The sequence below is a fragment of the Doryrhamphus excisus genome, linkage group LG4 (genome assembly GCF_037039965.1).
Source record: "Doryrhamphus excisus strain RoL-2023G ecotype Guam linkage group LG4, RoL_Dexc_Guam_v1.1, whole genome shotgun sequence".
Taxonomy (NCBI): Eukaryota; Metazoa; Chordata; class Actinopteri; order Syngnathiformes; family Syngnathidae; genus Doryrhamphus; species Doryrhamphus excisus.
In genome coordinates this window covers 3,994,108-4,008,886 of record NC_136360.1, presented here as the reverse complement: position 1 = coordinate 4,008,886, position 14,779 = coordinate 3,994,108, and the positions used below count along the sequence as shown (strand labels likewise).

At 41.6% G+C, this 14,779-nt stretch overlaps 1 protein-coding gene across 1 annotated transcript; it reads left to right on the top strand.

Moving 5' to 3' along the window:
- The first annotated feature begins 281 nt into the window (after positions 1-281).
- On the top strand, positions 282-13,547 carry fndc7b (fibronectin type III domain containing 7b). The gene is made up of 23 exons (XM_078789911.1): positions 282-359; positions 810-1,079; positions 2,091-2,354; positions 3,686-3,804; positions 3,896-4,037; positions 5,257-5,520; positions 5,882-6,142; positions 6,222-6,482; positions 6,770-7,021; positions 7,425-7,685; positions 7,765-8,028; positions 8,600-8,860; positions 8,952-9,212; positions 9,289-9,546; positions 9,837-10,100; positions 10,314-10,571; positions 10,706-10,966; positions 11,077-11,337; positions 11,633-11,896; positions 12,318-12,575; positions 12,661-12,921; positions 13,058-13,318; positions 13,459-13,547. Exons 2-23 carry the CDS (start codon positions 812-814, stop codon positions 13,545-13,547), a joined length of 5,313 nt encoding a protein of 1,770 aa, XP_078646037.1. The 5' UTR covers positions 282-359; positions 810-811.
- The last annotated feature ends 1,232 nt before the right edge of the window (positions 13,548-14,779 follow it).

The window sequence follows — 14,779 nt, the reverse complement described above, 5'->3', positions numbered from 1 at the left end:
TACTGTATTTTATTGAAAGCAAGATAGAATTATACAATGGTTAGACGCCATTGGAAAGTAAAATACCAGTAATAATTATACATTTATTGTTAAATAATAGCTGTCAGACAGTATTAATTTAAACCGAGCAATGAGCATTGTTAGTATATTACTAGTATTAGTATATTAGTAGTAATAGGGGAATTAATAATGGTGAATTTGTAAAGGCAGAATCTATACTGGGATGCGTCGATCAGGGTTTTATGCTGCCTATTCTGATACCAATCATCCATGAGAGATATCGGAAGATACAGATCTCATTTTTCAATTCATTTATGATAAGTGGATGATAAGCGGGTGCCGTTAGAAAATTCCAGTAGGTAATTATTACAAAATAATAATTTTTTTGCGATGCCTTTATTTGTGCGAAGCAATTTTGGTCCTATTTCACACAAATCTGAGTTAAATTTGATACATGTTTTAAAGTAATATGAATACACAGGTAATAAACTGTTGAATAATTATTTTCAAGATAACCACATTAACTGAATAAATTCAGTGTCCAGGTCGCATTTGGAGTCATAAGACCAGAAGCTAGGTGGTTAGCGCCAGCTAACTGCTAGCTAGCTAGCTAGCTAGCAAGCTAAGCAAAGTACTGCCAGTGACAGTTAGGCAAAGTGTGTAACAAAACTACGAATAAGAATAGTCAAAATGGGATAGAATTGGCAAGTTATCAAACAAGCTGGCACATTTGGCTTAAAATGAGATAATACAGTACAGTACGAGTGAGGTAATACAGTACAAATAAATATACTATTGTCTACTTGTAGTGATGCCGCCTCCAGTGGGTCTCACGGTGACGCAGACAGGCCACGACACAGCAAGGGTGATGTGGCAGCCAGTGGAAAATGTCCTGTGGTACCACGTAGAAGTCCAGAACACAGATGACCCTGACAGTAAACCAACTGTATACAACGTCTCCGACACCAGCCTTGATGTGGACAGCATCCTGCCATGTTCCACATATACGATATCAGTATCCTCATTCAACAGGTTCCTGGTCCCGAGCGAGCCCACGCTCTACATGTACACCACTAACAGTGAGTCAGCAGAGCCAAGTTACTATCACCAACCATATATCAGTAAATATAGTTTGGAGGTCTTCTTCTGTTGTATAGGCTGGGTAGTCTCATGGAAATGGCATCAGATATAATTTGTTCTTTGGTATGGAAATAGTGACCAGAAAATAGTGTTTTACAACAATCTATGATAGAAGAAATGGGTGGAGTACAGCAATACAGCATGCAAGCTATACAGCAATGGTTAGCAATGACCTTTGCGAAGCCATGTAATGCATATTATGGGGTTAGAACGGTATTTCTGGAGTTCTCCCATGGAGAATGGAGTGGTCTTAATAGGAAGAGTGACTGAAGAAATCAGTATCAGTATTGATGTTGACTGAAGTCTATGAACAGCATTTGTGCATATGGATCTTTTGTTTCAAGATGGGTGAGTCTCGAGTTGAGGGCGGTGGAGGTTGTATCGTCCATATGAAACGAAAGGGGTCCTAGAGGATGGCCCTGATGCGTTCCATGTCTAACGTTACAAAGTAGTTCATGATGATTGGTGTCAGTGCTACATTCAAGCAGTTTGGGGAACTGGGATGGTGCAACTGCCTGACTCAGTGGCTTGTTAAAGATGTCCATTCCTTCAGCATGCATCCAGATATGTTGTCAGGACCGCTAGCTCTGCAACCATTAATCCTGCACTGGGATTTCCTCACAGAGACAGCGCCTGCTCACCAAAAAGGGGGTGGTGTTTTCTGTACAGAAGTACATTTGTTGGCCTCAAAACTTGCTAAGAACCTGTTCAGGTCATTCAGCAGGTCTTTGAACAAGGTTTATAGTCTGTGGTGTTTTGGATACCGTGCCATATGCTTCTTGAGTCATTGGTATCATCAAAGTAATGGACTATCTTTTTGCCAAACTGCTGCTTTGTGTTTTTGATGCCATGTGACAGGTTCCCAGATAAGTAGATAATATATATACACATATAACATGTAACATACAGTATGTAATACATGCTATAATACTGCACTGTTTGACTTGCAGAGTTGACTCCAGTTTCAGCAGTATCGGTGGACTACAGCTGCACCTCTCAGTCTGTCATGGTGCACTGGACGAGTGTGCTTGGTGCAGACTCCTACAAAGCCACAGCAATGGACCAGAATGGCACGATGTTGATGTGTACCAGCCAGAGCACCAGCTGTCACATCAGCGGATTAAGCTGTGACCAGACTTTCAAGGTTCATGTCACACCTATAGCGGAGAACTGCGAGAACACGGTCAATACCACCTGGGCCACCTTTCATACTGGTGAGAGATGAAATCAATTTGTTGTCTGAAGAATGTATCCCCATCACTTGACCTTTTAGAAGACACAAATAATTATTTTCCACTCTGACATCGCCATGATGTTTCATACCCTGAACTGGACAAACCGTAGAAAATAAATGATGTTAGGGTGGATAGATGTGTCATTGATAACCTCACTATTAATGTGTGCGGATGTACATACATACATACATCAACCTCAACCCCAAACAAGAGTCACGCCGGACTATGAGTTGACTTTTAACTCATGGCTTACACTCTCGACTTTAAGGGTAGAAAGCGAGGCTGGCTGAACCAGACTGGTTATGTATGACCATCGCTCATTGTTCGTTTATTGTGGGTTTTCAATTTGGATGTACCGAAAAAAAAAAAAAAGGTTGGAAGATGAACAATTTCACAGCCCCACCCTGAAATCACTGAATCCTCATCTCACATGTCTCTCTGTTCTCTATGAAAGCCAGGTTTGGCGTTTTTACTGCCCACACCCCGGAATTTGTAGTTCTCTGACATTATTTGATATCCAGAGATTTAATAGCGCAAACAAGTATCAAAAGAGTGAAGTAACGCTAGACATGAAACATTGTTATTTTTGTTTGTGCATTGTTGTTTTTGTGTTTGACAAAATGTCACCTTGGTAAGACATTGGAGACAATCCAATACACTCAATAGATTTTATGAGTTATGAGATGGTGAAATAACACACAGAATCACAGCCAAAATGAGCATTTAAATATCAGTATAACAGTGTAACAGCTTCGATTGTGTGGATATGTAGTGTATCAGTAACCTTCACTCCCTCACGCCTTAAGGCTTAAAACACTTACACTCTCCTTCATGTGGACCAAGATTCCAGCCTACTGTCACAAATAATACGGTTCTTTTCAGTTATGAATCATTCACCCCGCCTGATGATTTGTCCTCATGATAAAGACGTAGCTCCTTTGGGAATACTAGTTTACCTTTTTTGGTGGAGTTGAGTTGTTCTGCTACGTGTAATTGTGTCCATCGCTAGGTGTCTCCTCTAAAAACTGGGTCTCCCATTGAGCTTTAACGTCTTTATCACTTTGTGTTGTGTTCATCTTGCTTCAAATGACCTATGTTTGTGTTAAACTTGAAACCTCATATGGAGTAACACAAAGGAAAAACTGCGATACAGTCTTCAGTATCAGGGTCATTTAACTTGACAAGGGATTAGTAATTGCTTTTATGCTTGTATTCAGATCTATATAAATTATTTTTCCTACCATTGATAAAGTGGAACAAACAAATGAATTTGTAATGAAAACTGAGGTCATTATTTTTGTCTTTTTAAGTCCCGTGTCCTCCCAAAAACCTGGAGTTGTTGCGGGATTGTTCCAGTGAAGTCATCATCTTTTCCTGGGAACACACAAACAACACAGACCATTACATGGCCAGGGCAGTGGACTCTAAGGTACTTGCCTGTTTGTATTATTATTTTCTGTGAAAACTGTAAGATTCTTTGTCGTATAGTAAATTACATTTGATGATTTGTCTGTTCCCAGGGCGTGGTCCAAGACTGCCTCACAGTAGACAACTCATGCTACTTCACAAATACTATGTGCGGGCGACAATACTACTTCACAGTCTACTCCATCTCAGGGCAGTGCAAAAGCCAGACCAGCTCAACAGTAGATATTAACACAGGTATGATCACATATTGGCAGATCATTCCTTGTTAAGCTTGGGAAGGTAGGATAATTATTAAAATATCAAAATATTAATATGTAACAAAAAAGTGTAATTTATTGCTTTTTAACAGAGGTACACAGATGCAGTACATTCCACTGTATTTAGTCCCTGCCTGCAAGGGCGAATCCTGCACCAAAATCTTAAGTTTGCTTTTCTTTTTGCCGTTGTACATCTTGCTGATTTTCACTGTAGTCCTGCACAGTGGCTTGTACGGCGGGTCACTGGACCAATAAGACCCCTCGTCTTAACGGCCTGTTTATCGCTATCCACGTGACAAGAACATTTGTCTACCTGTCAGTCGTCAACCTGCTTATATAAGTCGTGTTCGAAGACCTTTGCTATGGCCTGCTAAATCGTTAATGTCTTTGCTGTTAACGTTAGCTATGGCTGCAATCACGACAAGATGCCTTGTGTTGCTAAAGCTGTGAGCTACTTCGATGGCAAGAAAACTTATTACAAAGCAGGCATATCATTCTACCTTTATCAATGGTACCATCGGAGCATTTTTAAATTTCCCTTTCGTTGGACTGACAACTGCTCGTCCATTTTCACGTCCCCTCACCGCTACTCACCTTGCCCTTCCAACTCCAATGGGAGCCTATTAGCTGATGCTAAAGAAGCACTAGCACTCCCATCAGCTCAAGCACAAGAAGTACAATGCATAAAAACAGATTTTTATAAAAAAGACAACTCGCATCGTTAGAGATTCATGATTTAGATTAACATGTAAAAAACATGCTAAATATGACCATAATTAATTAATCACAATCAATACTTTAATCTGACACCCCTAATAATTGTATAGCTGTTCACCTAATGTAAGATTTTGATGAATATGGTCACAGTAGTAGGCGCAGATTCCTATTTTTTTAGCCTAGAAGTGAAAGTCAATTTTGATGAATTTATGACATTTAAGATATAATAATTAATTAAACTACAGCAATGGTGGAACAGCTAGACTCTAATTGTGTCTTCATTCCAGAAGAATATTCAAAATGCTTCGTGGGTGACATTGTACTAATGTCTTTCTTTCTATTTGTTTTGTACTGCCATACATGTGAAACTCTTATATCCTTTTGGCACAAAGTCACTTATCATTACAATTACATTGCTAAGACACTAACTGTATGGAAATGATGTCATTGTTGAAATAACTGTATGTGTTTGCATTCAGCACCCTGTATACCCCAAAATCTGCAAACATCTGCCGACTGCAACTCTAACCTTCTGGTTAGCAAGTGGGACCTGGCTGAGGGAGCACTGCATTACACCGTGGAGGCTTTTGGCAATAAGGGATTCAGCCACTACAACTGCAGCACACTGTCTAACAGCTGTGCTATAGAAGGTGTTCACTGTGGAGAATACTTGACCATCTTTATCACAGCTTACGATGATGAATGTGCTAGTCCACGGACACTTGGACCTGTTGCTGAGACAGGTAAGGTCATTTATGATTTGTTGCATAAAAATTAACTGATCCTACCTGTCGCAGACATTATGGGGCAATCGTAAATAAAACACAACCTACAAGGTTTTTGTTAAAGCCTCACATCTGAAAAATTGCTTAAGTTGCCACAGTCAATCACAAAACAGCAAAATTTGAAGCGTGATGTAAACCAAACAACAAACGATAATACAAACTCTCACCTCATCTAGACAACATTAAGCAATACTGTATTTTAGTTAGTACCACTACTTCTTAAATTGATTGAAAAGTCTATCACTAATTGAAATAATTGTCAGTTGATGCAGTCAGTGTGATTGAAATAATAACATTACACCGTGTGTCTTTTCTCTAGTCCCATGCAAACCCCATAATGTGACAGCAGTCAAGGAATGTGGAGCCGACTCCATCACGGTCGCCTGGGCAGTGTCGGGCAGCACTCTTTTCTATATGGCCGTGGCTATGGACAGCAATGGTGTTGTTCATAGCTGTAACACAATGGATTTAACTTGTACCATCTATGGCTTGAAGTGCAGCACCATTTATACAGCATACGTCATTGGCTCCAACTTCATGTGTAATAGCAGCCAGAGCGAAGCGGTCACCATTGAGACAGGTGAGTTTCATTTGTGTATAACAGTGTATAACATACCGTTGAATTTGTTAAAGACAAAATCTCCCATTTGTTATTTCAGCACCTTGCCCTCCAGACAACGTTACCGCCTCTTTGGATTGTAATGCAAATGAAGCTGTGATTTCATGGCATGGTCAACCTGAAATTAACTCATACACCGCCACCATAGTGGATGTAGAGGATAGACTTTTGAGCTGCAGTTCCACTACAACGAGCTGCAGGGTACCAAACCTGAAATGTGGTCAGCTCTACACTGTCACTGTCTGCCACCATGACAGCATCTGCCCCAGCATGCCTTCTCAGCCCATTTATATGGAGTCTGGTGAGACTATATTCTATTCTCAATATTTACCACAAGCTCATAATAACCAGGGATGGTATGATAGACATTGAATACATTCATTCATTCATTCTGTACGCCATTTAGTACGTGTCAAATTTGATCATGTTCATTATTGAGTGGCTGGAATTCAGCACTTGCATTCACGTCTTTGGATCATTTCTAATATTTGCTAATACACACTTGTTGTTAAATTTACCTTTGATTAATAGAATGCATACACTTTATTATTCTATCACTGTCTAAAACACATGCGGTTTTTCTTCCAGTCCCTTGTGGCCCCAAGGTGGACGCCCATTTCGACTGCCAATCACAAGTGCTGACGATCGGCTGGAACGCGTCAAGTCAAGCAGACAGTTACATGGCTGCAATCTCATACAATAACACACAAACATTATATAACAGCACTTGGTCTGAGCTGAGTATCAGCCCGCTGGAGTGTGGGCAGGACTACTCACTGAAAGTGATGTCTGTTACGGACAACTGTGTCAGTCATCCCTCAGTGTTACCTGTTTGGAAAGGTGAGTGAAAAGCAATGCTTGAACATTGTCAAAGGTATCCCAGAAATGTGACTGATCCATCCATCCATTCATTGTCTATTCCGCTTGTCCTCACTAGGATTGGGGGGTATGCTGGAGCCTATCCCAGCTGACTTTGGGCGGGAGGCAGGGTACACCCTGGACTGGATAAGGAGTAGAAAATGGATGGATGATGTTTACGTCATGGATTGGTTTACCGCAGTATTATCGAAGTCGTTAAATGGCCCGTTTATTGATATTTATTATGTAATACTCTAGATATTTCTCTAGATCTTTTTTTGGCTTGATGTCTACATAATTACGATATCTCCTTTTGTTTCTCTGTCATCTCTTTTGTTAGCTCCTTTTGTTGATTTCTTATTTCCCTTTGTTTTTGTTCCTGCAGCACCATGTGTGCCCACTAATGTCGAGGCGATAACAAACTGTGGTCAGAGTTTTGTTGATGTATCATGGCAAACAAGTCGTGGTGCTCTGTACTATCAGGCAGCTGCAACATACAAAGACGGCCATCGGTTGTTGTGTGCTTCCAACGAGACAAGCTGCAGACTGGAGGATCTGATGTGCAGCCAGGTCTACAGCATTGCAGTGGCTGCTGGCAATGACAATTGTTTTAGCAATGAGAGTCTTGGGGTTGTGGTAAGGACAGGTAAAGCCATTGAGGAATATTTACTTCAAATTGGTATTAAGTTCTTATATACTTAATGCACTTCTGAATGTACCTGCAGTGCCCTGCCCCCCATCCCAGCTGAATGTCTCAATCAACTGTACCAGCTCCTCTGCCATGTTGAGTTGGAACAGCAGTCCTAATGCAGTGTCCTACACTGGCAAGGCAGTCAGCACAAATGGACACACTTTGACCTGTGCAGCAGGATCAAACCTTGGGTGCTATTTAGAGAATTTGCATTGTGGCACGGAGTATAGCTTTACTGTGTCAGCCACAGATGGTGACTGCCAAAGTCCTGAAAGTGAGCCAGTCATCCATGAAGCTGGTAAGACTGTCTTCTCTTCTTCAAAATCAACATTAACAGTATATATTGACTTTAACTTGGTCTTTTCCACCAATGATTGATGATTTTACAATTTACAGTATGCCAGTGATTGTATTATTAGTACATTTTCAGATTTATTTGTCAAATGTATCCTTAAAGTGCTCATGACACCAAAGCACATGTTAATCTTATTTTTGCAGTGAAAAATAATACTGAAAGGCATATTTCCTGTGTTATACGTGTGTGCACCTTTTGTCACTGAGACTAGTCTCTTTACGGAAACTGGAGAAGGAGGAGAAAGTGACGTTTTGTGACGTCACTGCCAAGATGGCGGCAGTACAGAAATTCACTGGGGGGCGTTTGAAAGTCACATTTTCATTTCACTCGTATTTTGTTTTTGTTTATTTATGGTTGACTGCTGTATGACAAAAACTTTTATTAAGTGAGTACTTTCATTTTGTTATTGTTGGTTTCACACTTTTTTGTTGTCATGAGCACTTTAAGTACAGTATACTAAATATGTTTGCATTCAAAGAAATGTAGTATGTTTAAAACATTGCTTCTGTGTCAGCCCCATGTGTAGTGCAGAATGTTGTAAACACCTTGAACTGCACAACCAACTTGCTGACCATCAGTTGGACGCCTGGGTTAATGCCAGTAAACTACAGTGCCAGCGCGCTGACTGAAGATGGGACAGAACTCAAATGCATCACAGAGACCTCCATGTGCACAGTGACAAACTTAATTTGTGGGAAGCAATACGAGGTGACAGTAACAGCAGTCGGCAGCACATGTGAAAGTCCCAGAAGTCTTCCAGAGACGATTAGTTCTGGTGAGACTTTATTATTAAATGCAAATAGTCGTCAAATTAATCAAATAATCTAATTTGTTGTAATTTTCCCCCCTTTTCAACTTTCTCCTAGTTCCTTGCCTTCCTGTTAATGTGCAAGGCGTTGCAGAGTGTTATTCTAACACTGTGCATGCATCATGGGATGCAGCTGCTGGTGCACTGTCATATATCTCCACCCTTACGGGAATTGGAAATTACTCTTCTACTTGTCCAACATCAGACCAAAGCTGCGAGTTCCCTGATTTACAGTGTGCTAACACGTATGTGCTAAGTGTGGTGACTCTAAACAACCAGTGTAACAACTCTGACAGTGTTGAGGTCTCTGTCACAACTGGTAAATGTTCTTTTTTCTACTTTTATATGCTAATTTACAAAAAAAAATGAATCACATCTTCATGTCTTTTCTTTAGCACCCTGTGATCCAACAAGTATCGGGGTGTCCTTTGATTGCATTTCTGGGGTGGCAACAGTGACGTGGGAACATAGTGCCGGAGCTCAATATTACACAGTCTTGGCTAAGGCCCATGGACACAATGATACATGTACTTCAACCATGAATTACTGTGAGCTGAGTCAGCTGCTATGCGGGGAGGACTACACTGTGACAGTACTGGCAGAGGATGGGGTCTGCACAAGTTCCATTCATGCCCAAACAAATCTAACAACAGGTACGGTACAGAAAGACATAGAGGCAATTAAACTGTAAATCATTTACAGTATATACTGTATATAGCCCATTATGAAAACATTCAGTACATTTATGATCCCTCTAGTAAAGTATAGTACAGAAAAAGTATTTTCTTTGAAGGTTTCCTGAAGTGCATTGTGTACTGATGTCATTCATCACTAATAAGATGAAAAACAATTAAAATGTACAGTCCATTGTTACTGTGATCTAAGCTTACAAATCCGACAAGACACCTGATTTTGTTGTATGGTTGTTCTATTTCCCGCCCAGCCCCCTGTCCTCCAACAATTCAAGACCACTCACTGGACTGCGCCTCCAACCAGGCCTTGATTTCCTGGCTTCAAGATGCAAATATCAGGAATGTGACAGTCAACGCAACCTCCAGCATGGGACATTCTACTTCTTGTGGCTCCACCACCAACTTCAGTTGTACCCTGAGTGACCTGCTCTGTGGAAACACCTACACTGCCCACGCAGTTGCTCAAGGAACTCAATGTTTCAGCAATCCCAGCTCGACCTTTGAGATTGTGACAGGTGTGTTTGTATTCTTTGCAACTTGGAAAGAAGTCCAACATAAATGCAATGTGCTTTCATTTATTTCCTCTCACTTCACTAACACGCTCCTCCACTCCTGTGTTTGGCCATATGGGCTGATGGACATGATATCAATTATTCCTTATGGATGTTTAGTTATAGTGCACATTACATAGAGGAATTCAGAAGTTGATTTTACTACTCTTTGTCCAGCTCCCTGTCCTCCAACAAATGTGGGACACACATACTCCTGTGAGACGGGCATAGCCATGCTGAACTGGGATGAGACATTGGGCAGTAACAGTTTTTACGCCCACGTCTATTCCGCAAATCACATGATCTCCTGCACCTCCAACCAGACAGACTGCTTCGTTCCCTCACTGAGCTGTGGTAACATGTACAATGTGACTGTCATGGCAATGAATGACCAATGCAACAGCAGCATGTCTAATGTGACACAGATACTGACAGGTAAGAAAGGAGTAGTTAAATAAAGATTTTTTAAAATTCATGACATGACAGTAAACAGTTTATTATTGTATAAATATTGGAAAGAAACCTAAACTAATATTCAATATCTATGTCTCTCTTTCTTTTTTCATCAGCACCCTGTGCTCCCCTAAACGTCCAAGCCTCCCTGCTTTGTGAAAACAACACAGCAGCAGTAAGCTGGCGGCACAGTCCTGGTGCCATGTGGTACAACGTGACAGCACAAAGCCTTAACGGTGACATGAAACAATGTACCACAAATGACAGTAATTGTCACCTGCCTGGTATGCTGTGCGACCAGACTTACACCATCATTGTAACTCCAGTCTCTGACCTCTGTCAGGGCTTGGACAGCGAACCATACACATATATTGCAGGTAAAGTTGGCGGGATCTCAATGAAATATGGCTAGAAATCCTATACCATATCTGCTTCACCGACCTTGTCTTTGTTATCCCATCCTCCTCTTTTGCACATTTTGCTGTAGGATCCTGTCCTCCGACCAATGTGCAGGTTTCCCTGCAGTGTAATGGGAATGTGGCCGAAGTGACATGGAATGCTGCATTGCAAGCAGATGGCTATGAAGTCACCTTAATAACCTCTACCGACGACTATCACAGCTGCAACTCTAGCAATACATTCTGCTCCCTCACACACCTCAACTGTGGTGAGACAGGCACAGTCACAGTTGTCACCGTTGGGAGGGGATGTTGGAGCGAACCCAGTCTGCCTCAATCTTTTCAGTCAGGTATGAAGTTGGGGATGAATATTGACAAATGTAATTTAGCCTCTCCAATGTACTTATTCTAAACTTGAAGTGTTTCAGTGTGGGGAAGAATGGCAATGAAGCCAAAAATGTACCACTTCCACACAAAATGAGAGGAGAACCTTATTTTTTTATGTGATATACCACGGGATGACATTATCTGAAATGTACTCACAATTGCAACATCAAACAGACTAAAAATGACTAACAAGATTTTACAATAATATGATGTATGTTTAGAAATGATTTTGAAGCTTAATTCTTTTGTGTTTTGTAGTCATCTGCCCACCAAAATCAGTGGCTGGAGAAACAAACTGTGCTAACAATGACATCACAGTAAGCTGGGACCCAAGTCCAGAGAGTGGCGCTAGCTACATAATCCACACAGAGGAAGACGGTGGCGTCAACGCCACTTATTCTGCAACCCAAACGTCTCATGTGATCAGTGGGCTCCAGTGTGGACAGCTGTACACACTCGCAGTTGCTGCCATGGACTTGGAGTGCACCAGCGCTCTCAGTCAGACAATACGAACACAAACAGGTTAATATCTAAGTACTGCAATTTATTGTAGAGTTAAAGCTACTTTTGAGGGATTACTGCACAACATTATGGTCAAACTCAAAATGTTACAACTTCTTTTTGGACTTTTTCCCTGCAATTAGTTTTCTCCAACTTTGCAAAAAAAAACAGAATTAATATTTTTCAGTTGACATCATTCATGGTATTTTTCCTATTAATTTGTTGATCAGGATTATAATCAGGATCAATCTAATGGTGCTTCATTGCATGCCATAGACAGTACATTAAGTAAAACTTCACTCCCCAATGCCTCAAGAGCTGCACTAGTCAGTGGGTTGAGAGGCTGGGTGTTTAGCCTACTGGTTAGCGCTCAGGGCTGGACCGCACATGATTTGCATGTTTCACATGAATACTTATGAGAATGTTGTATTGTCCCTGTCAGCTCCCTGCCCTCCTACTAACCTGACTGTGAGCGCTGAATGTGGTACCAACTTGGGAGTACTGACCTGGGCCCCCAGTGTTCATGCTGTCAACTACACAGCTACAGTGACTGGCACCCATGGTCACGTGGTCACCTGCTCCTCTGAATCAACAACCTGTTCGGTAAAGTTGTACTGTGGATATCAGTACACAGCAACTGTTATCGCTTCCAGTTCATCTTGCGACAGTCTGACAGGGGCTACTGCAACATTTGACTCAGGTATGAATTAGATTCATTTTTATGCTTTGGTAAAACCCTCCAGGATTAATGACTATCATCTTCTCTGTTTTTTTGCTGTCTGTAGCTCCTTGCTTACCTGACAGGGTTGAGGCACAGCTCGACTGTAATAACAACTCTTTTGCGGTGCAGTGGAGGGGTAGTGTTGGTAATACAGTATCCTACACAGCCATCGCCATTGGCAGTGACGATACGACCACAACCTGCAACACCACAAACACACACTGCACCATCCAGAACCTCAAATGTGGCCTGGACTATGGAATTGTTGTCACAACACCTTCAGTCAGCTGTGGTCGGCTGTATTCTGACTATATTATACAGTCAGGTAAGATCTAATTTAATTTGATGAGTTTGGTTAATTCTGCCATTCTCAATCATTTTAAATAATATTACTTACAATTATCCAACCTCTGTCGGTGATAAATCCCACATTTTCTTTTCCAATTCCTTGTGCTGTTCAGCTCCATGTGAACCAAACAATGTGATGGTGAATCTCCAGTGCAGCACCAACGTTGCGTTGGTGACCTGGGAAAACTCTGGTCCAGATCAGACACAGGTGGTGTCAGCCGTGGACAGCCAAGGAGTGACAACCATCTGTAACTCCAGCAGCTCCAACTGTACCTTTGAGCAGCTGCTTTGTGGGGAGAGCTACGCTGTCAATGTGGTCAGCCACACTAATTCATGCAGTAGTGAACTAGTGTTTGCCCAAGGATTTGACACAGGTACAAACAATCACAACAAAGCATTGACACTTAGTGTACTTCTACAACACTGCAAACAATATTAAACATGATTAATTTGATTATTATGTTTTTATTGTTATTATATTGAGTTAATGTACTTAATTTTGCGTAACCAACAGTTATTAAGATAACATGCACCATAGTAGCAGTGATGTCATATTTATCTCCATCCCTCCACCACCAGCTCCCTGCATACCAACCCACGTGACAGCACATGTGGACTGTAATTCCGGCATCACCTTGGTAACGTGGGATGAATCACGTGGTGCCACATCTTATACTGTGTATGCGTGGGGCAACCTCGGCTTCAACGACGAATGCAACAGCACTGACAACTTTTGTGATTTCCCTTACCTGGCGTGTGGACAAGATTATACTATTACTGTTGTGGCTCGCCATGACACCTGTGTGAGTTTAGTTAGCGAGCCCATCTACGCCAGCACAGGTAATGGAACACCATTGACTCCTGTATCTATCAATTTGTGTTTGTTTTGGCTTGTGTTTTAAGTTTTAAGGTGTAATGTAACAAAATTGACGGTCGAAGCCAATGCTGCCTTAGCTACACGGGATGCCGCCGTCTTAGACTTACGTTACATTGTTTTTTTAATTAATCACACGGTGTCTGAAATATGACATTTTTGTGTATTTTATTGAAAGAATGATAAATTACAGGGCAGAATCTTGCATGTATTAACAGCACCAAAGTAACTGCAAATCGAAATCAAGTTAAGCGATAGCACACACTGAAAATCTGTTTACCTAACACTGGTTTCTGTAATACGTAGCAGAATATTTGAATCAGACTTCATTCATTCATTTTCACAAGGGTCGTGGAGGTGCTGGAGCCTATCCCAGCTGTCTTTGGGCGAGAGGCGGGGTACACCCTGGACTGGTCGCCAGCCAATCACAGGGCACATATAGACAAACAACCATTCACACTCACATTCATACCTATGGACAATTTGGAGTCACCAATTAACCTAGCATGTTTTTGGAATGTGGGAGGAAACCGGAGTACCCGGAGAAAACCCACACATGCACGGGAAGAACATGCAAACTCCACACAGAGATGGCCGAGGGTGGAATTGAATCCTTTTCTCCTAGCTGTGAGGTCTGCGCGCTAACCACTCGACTGCCGTGCCGCCCTGAATCAGACTTTAAATTTGTTATTATGAGCAATGAGGGGGTTGCGTTCAAATACACCACCTAATTTGCATTCTAAGTGTCTTTAAAAAAAAAATTCAAAGCACTTTCCCTCACTTGCCTCTGTCTCGGTGTAGGTCCTTGTCCTCACTCTGGTCTGGAAACGCCATTAGACTGTGATGCCAACACAGTCGCCGTGTCTTGGACACACGGGAGTGGCATTCGCTACTATAATGTTTCCGCTGATGCTTTTGACATCGCACATGAGGAGACTTGTTCCACCAATAGCACCTCCTG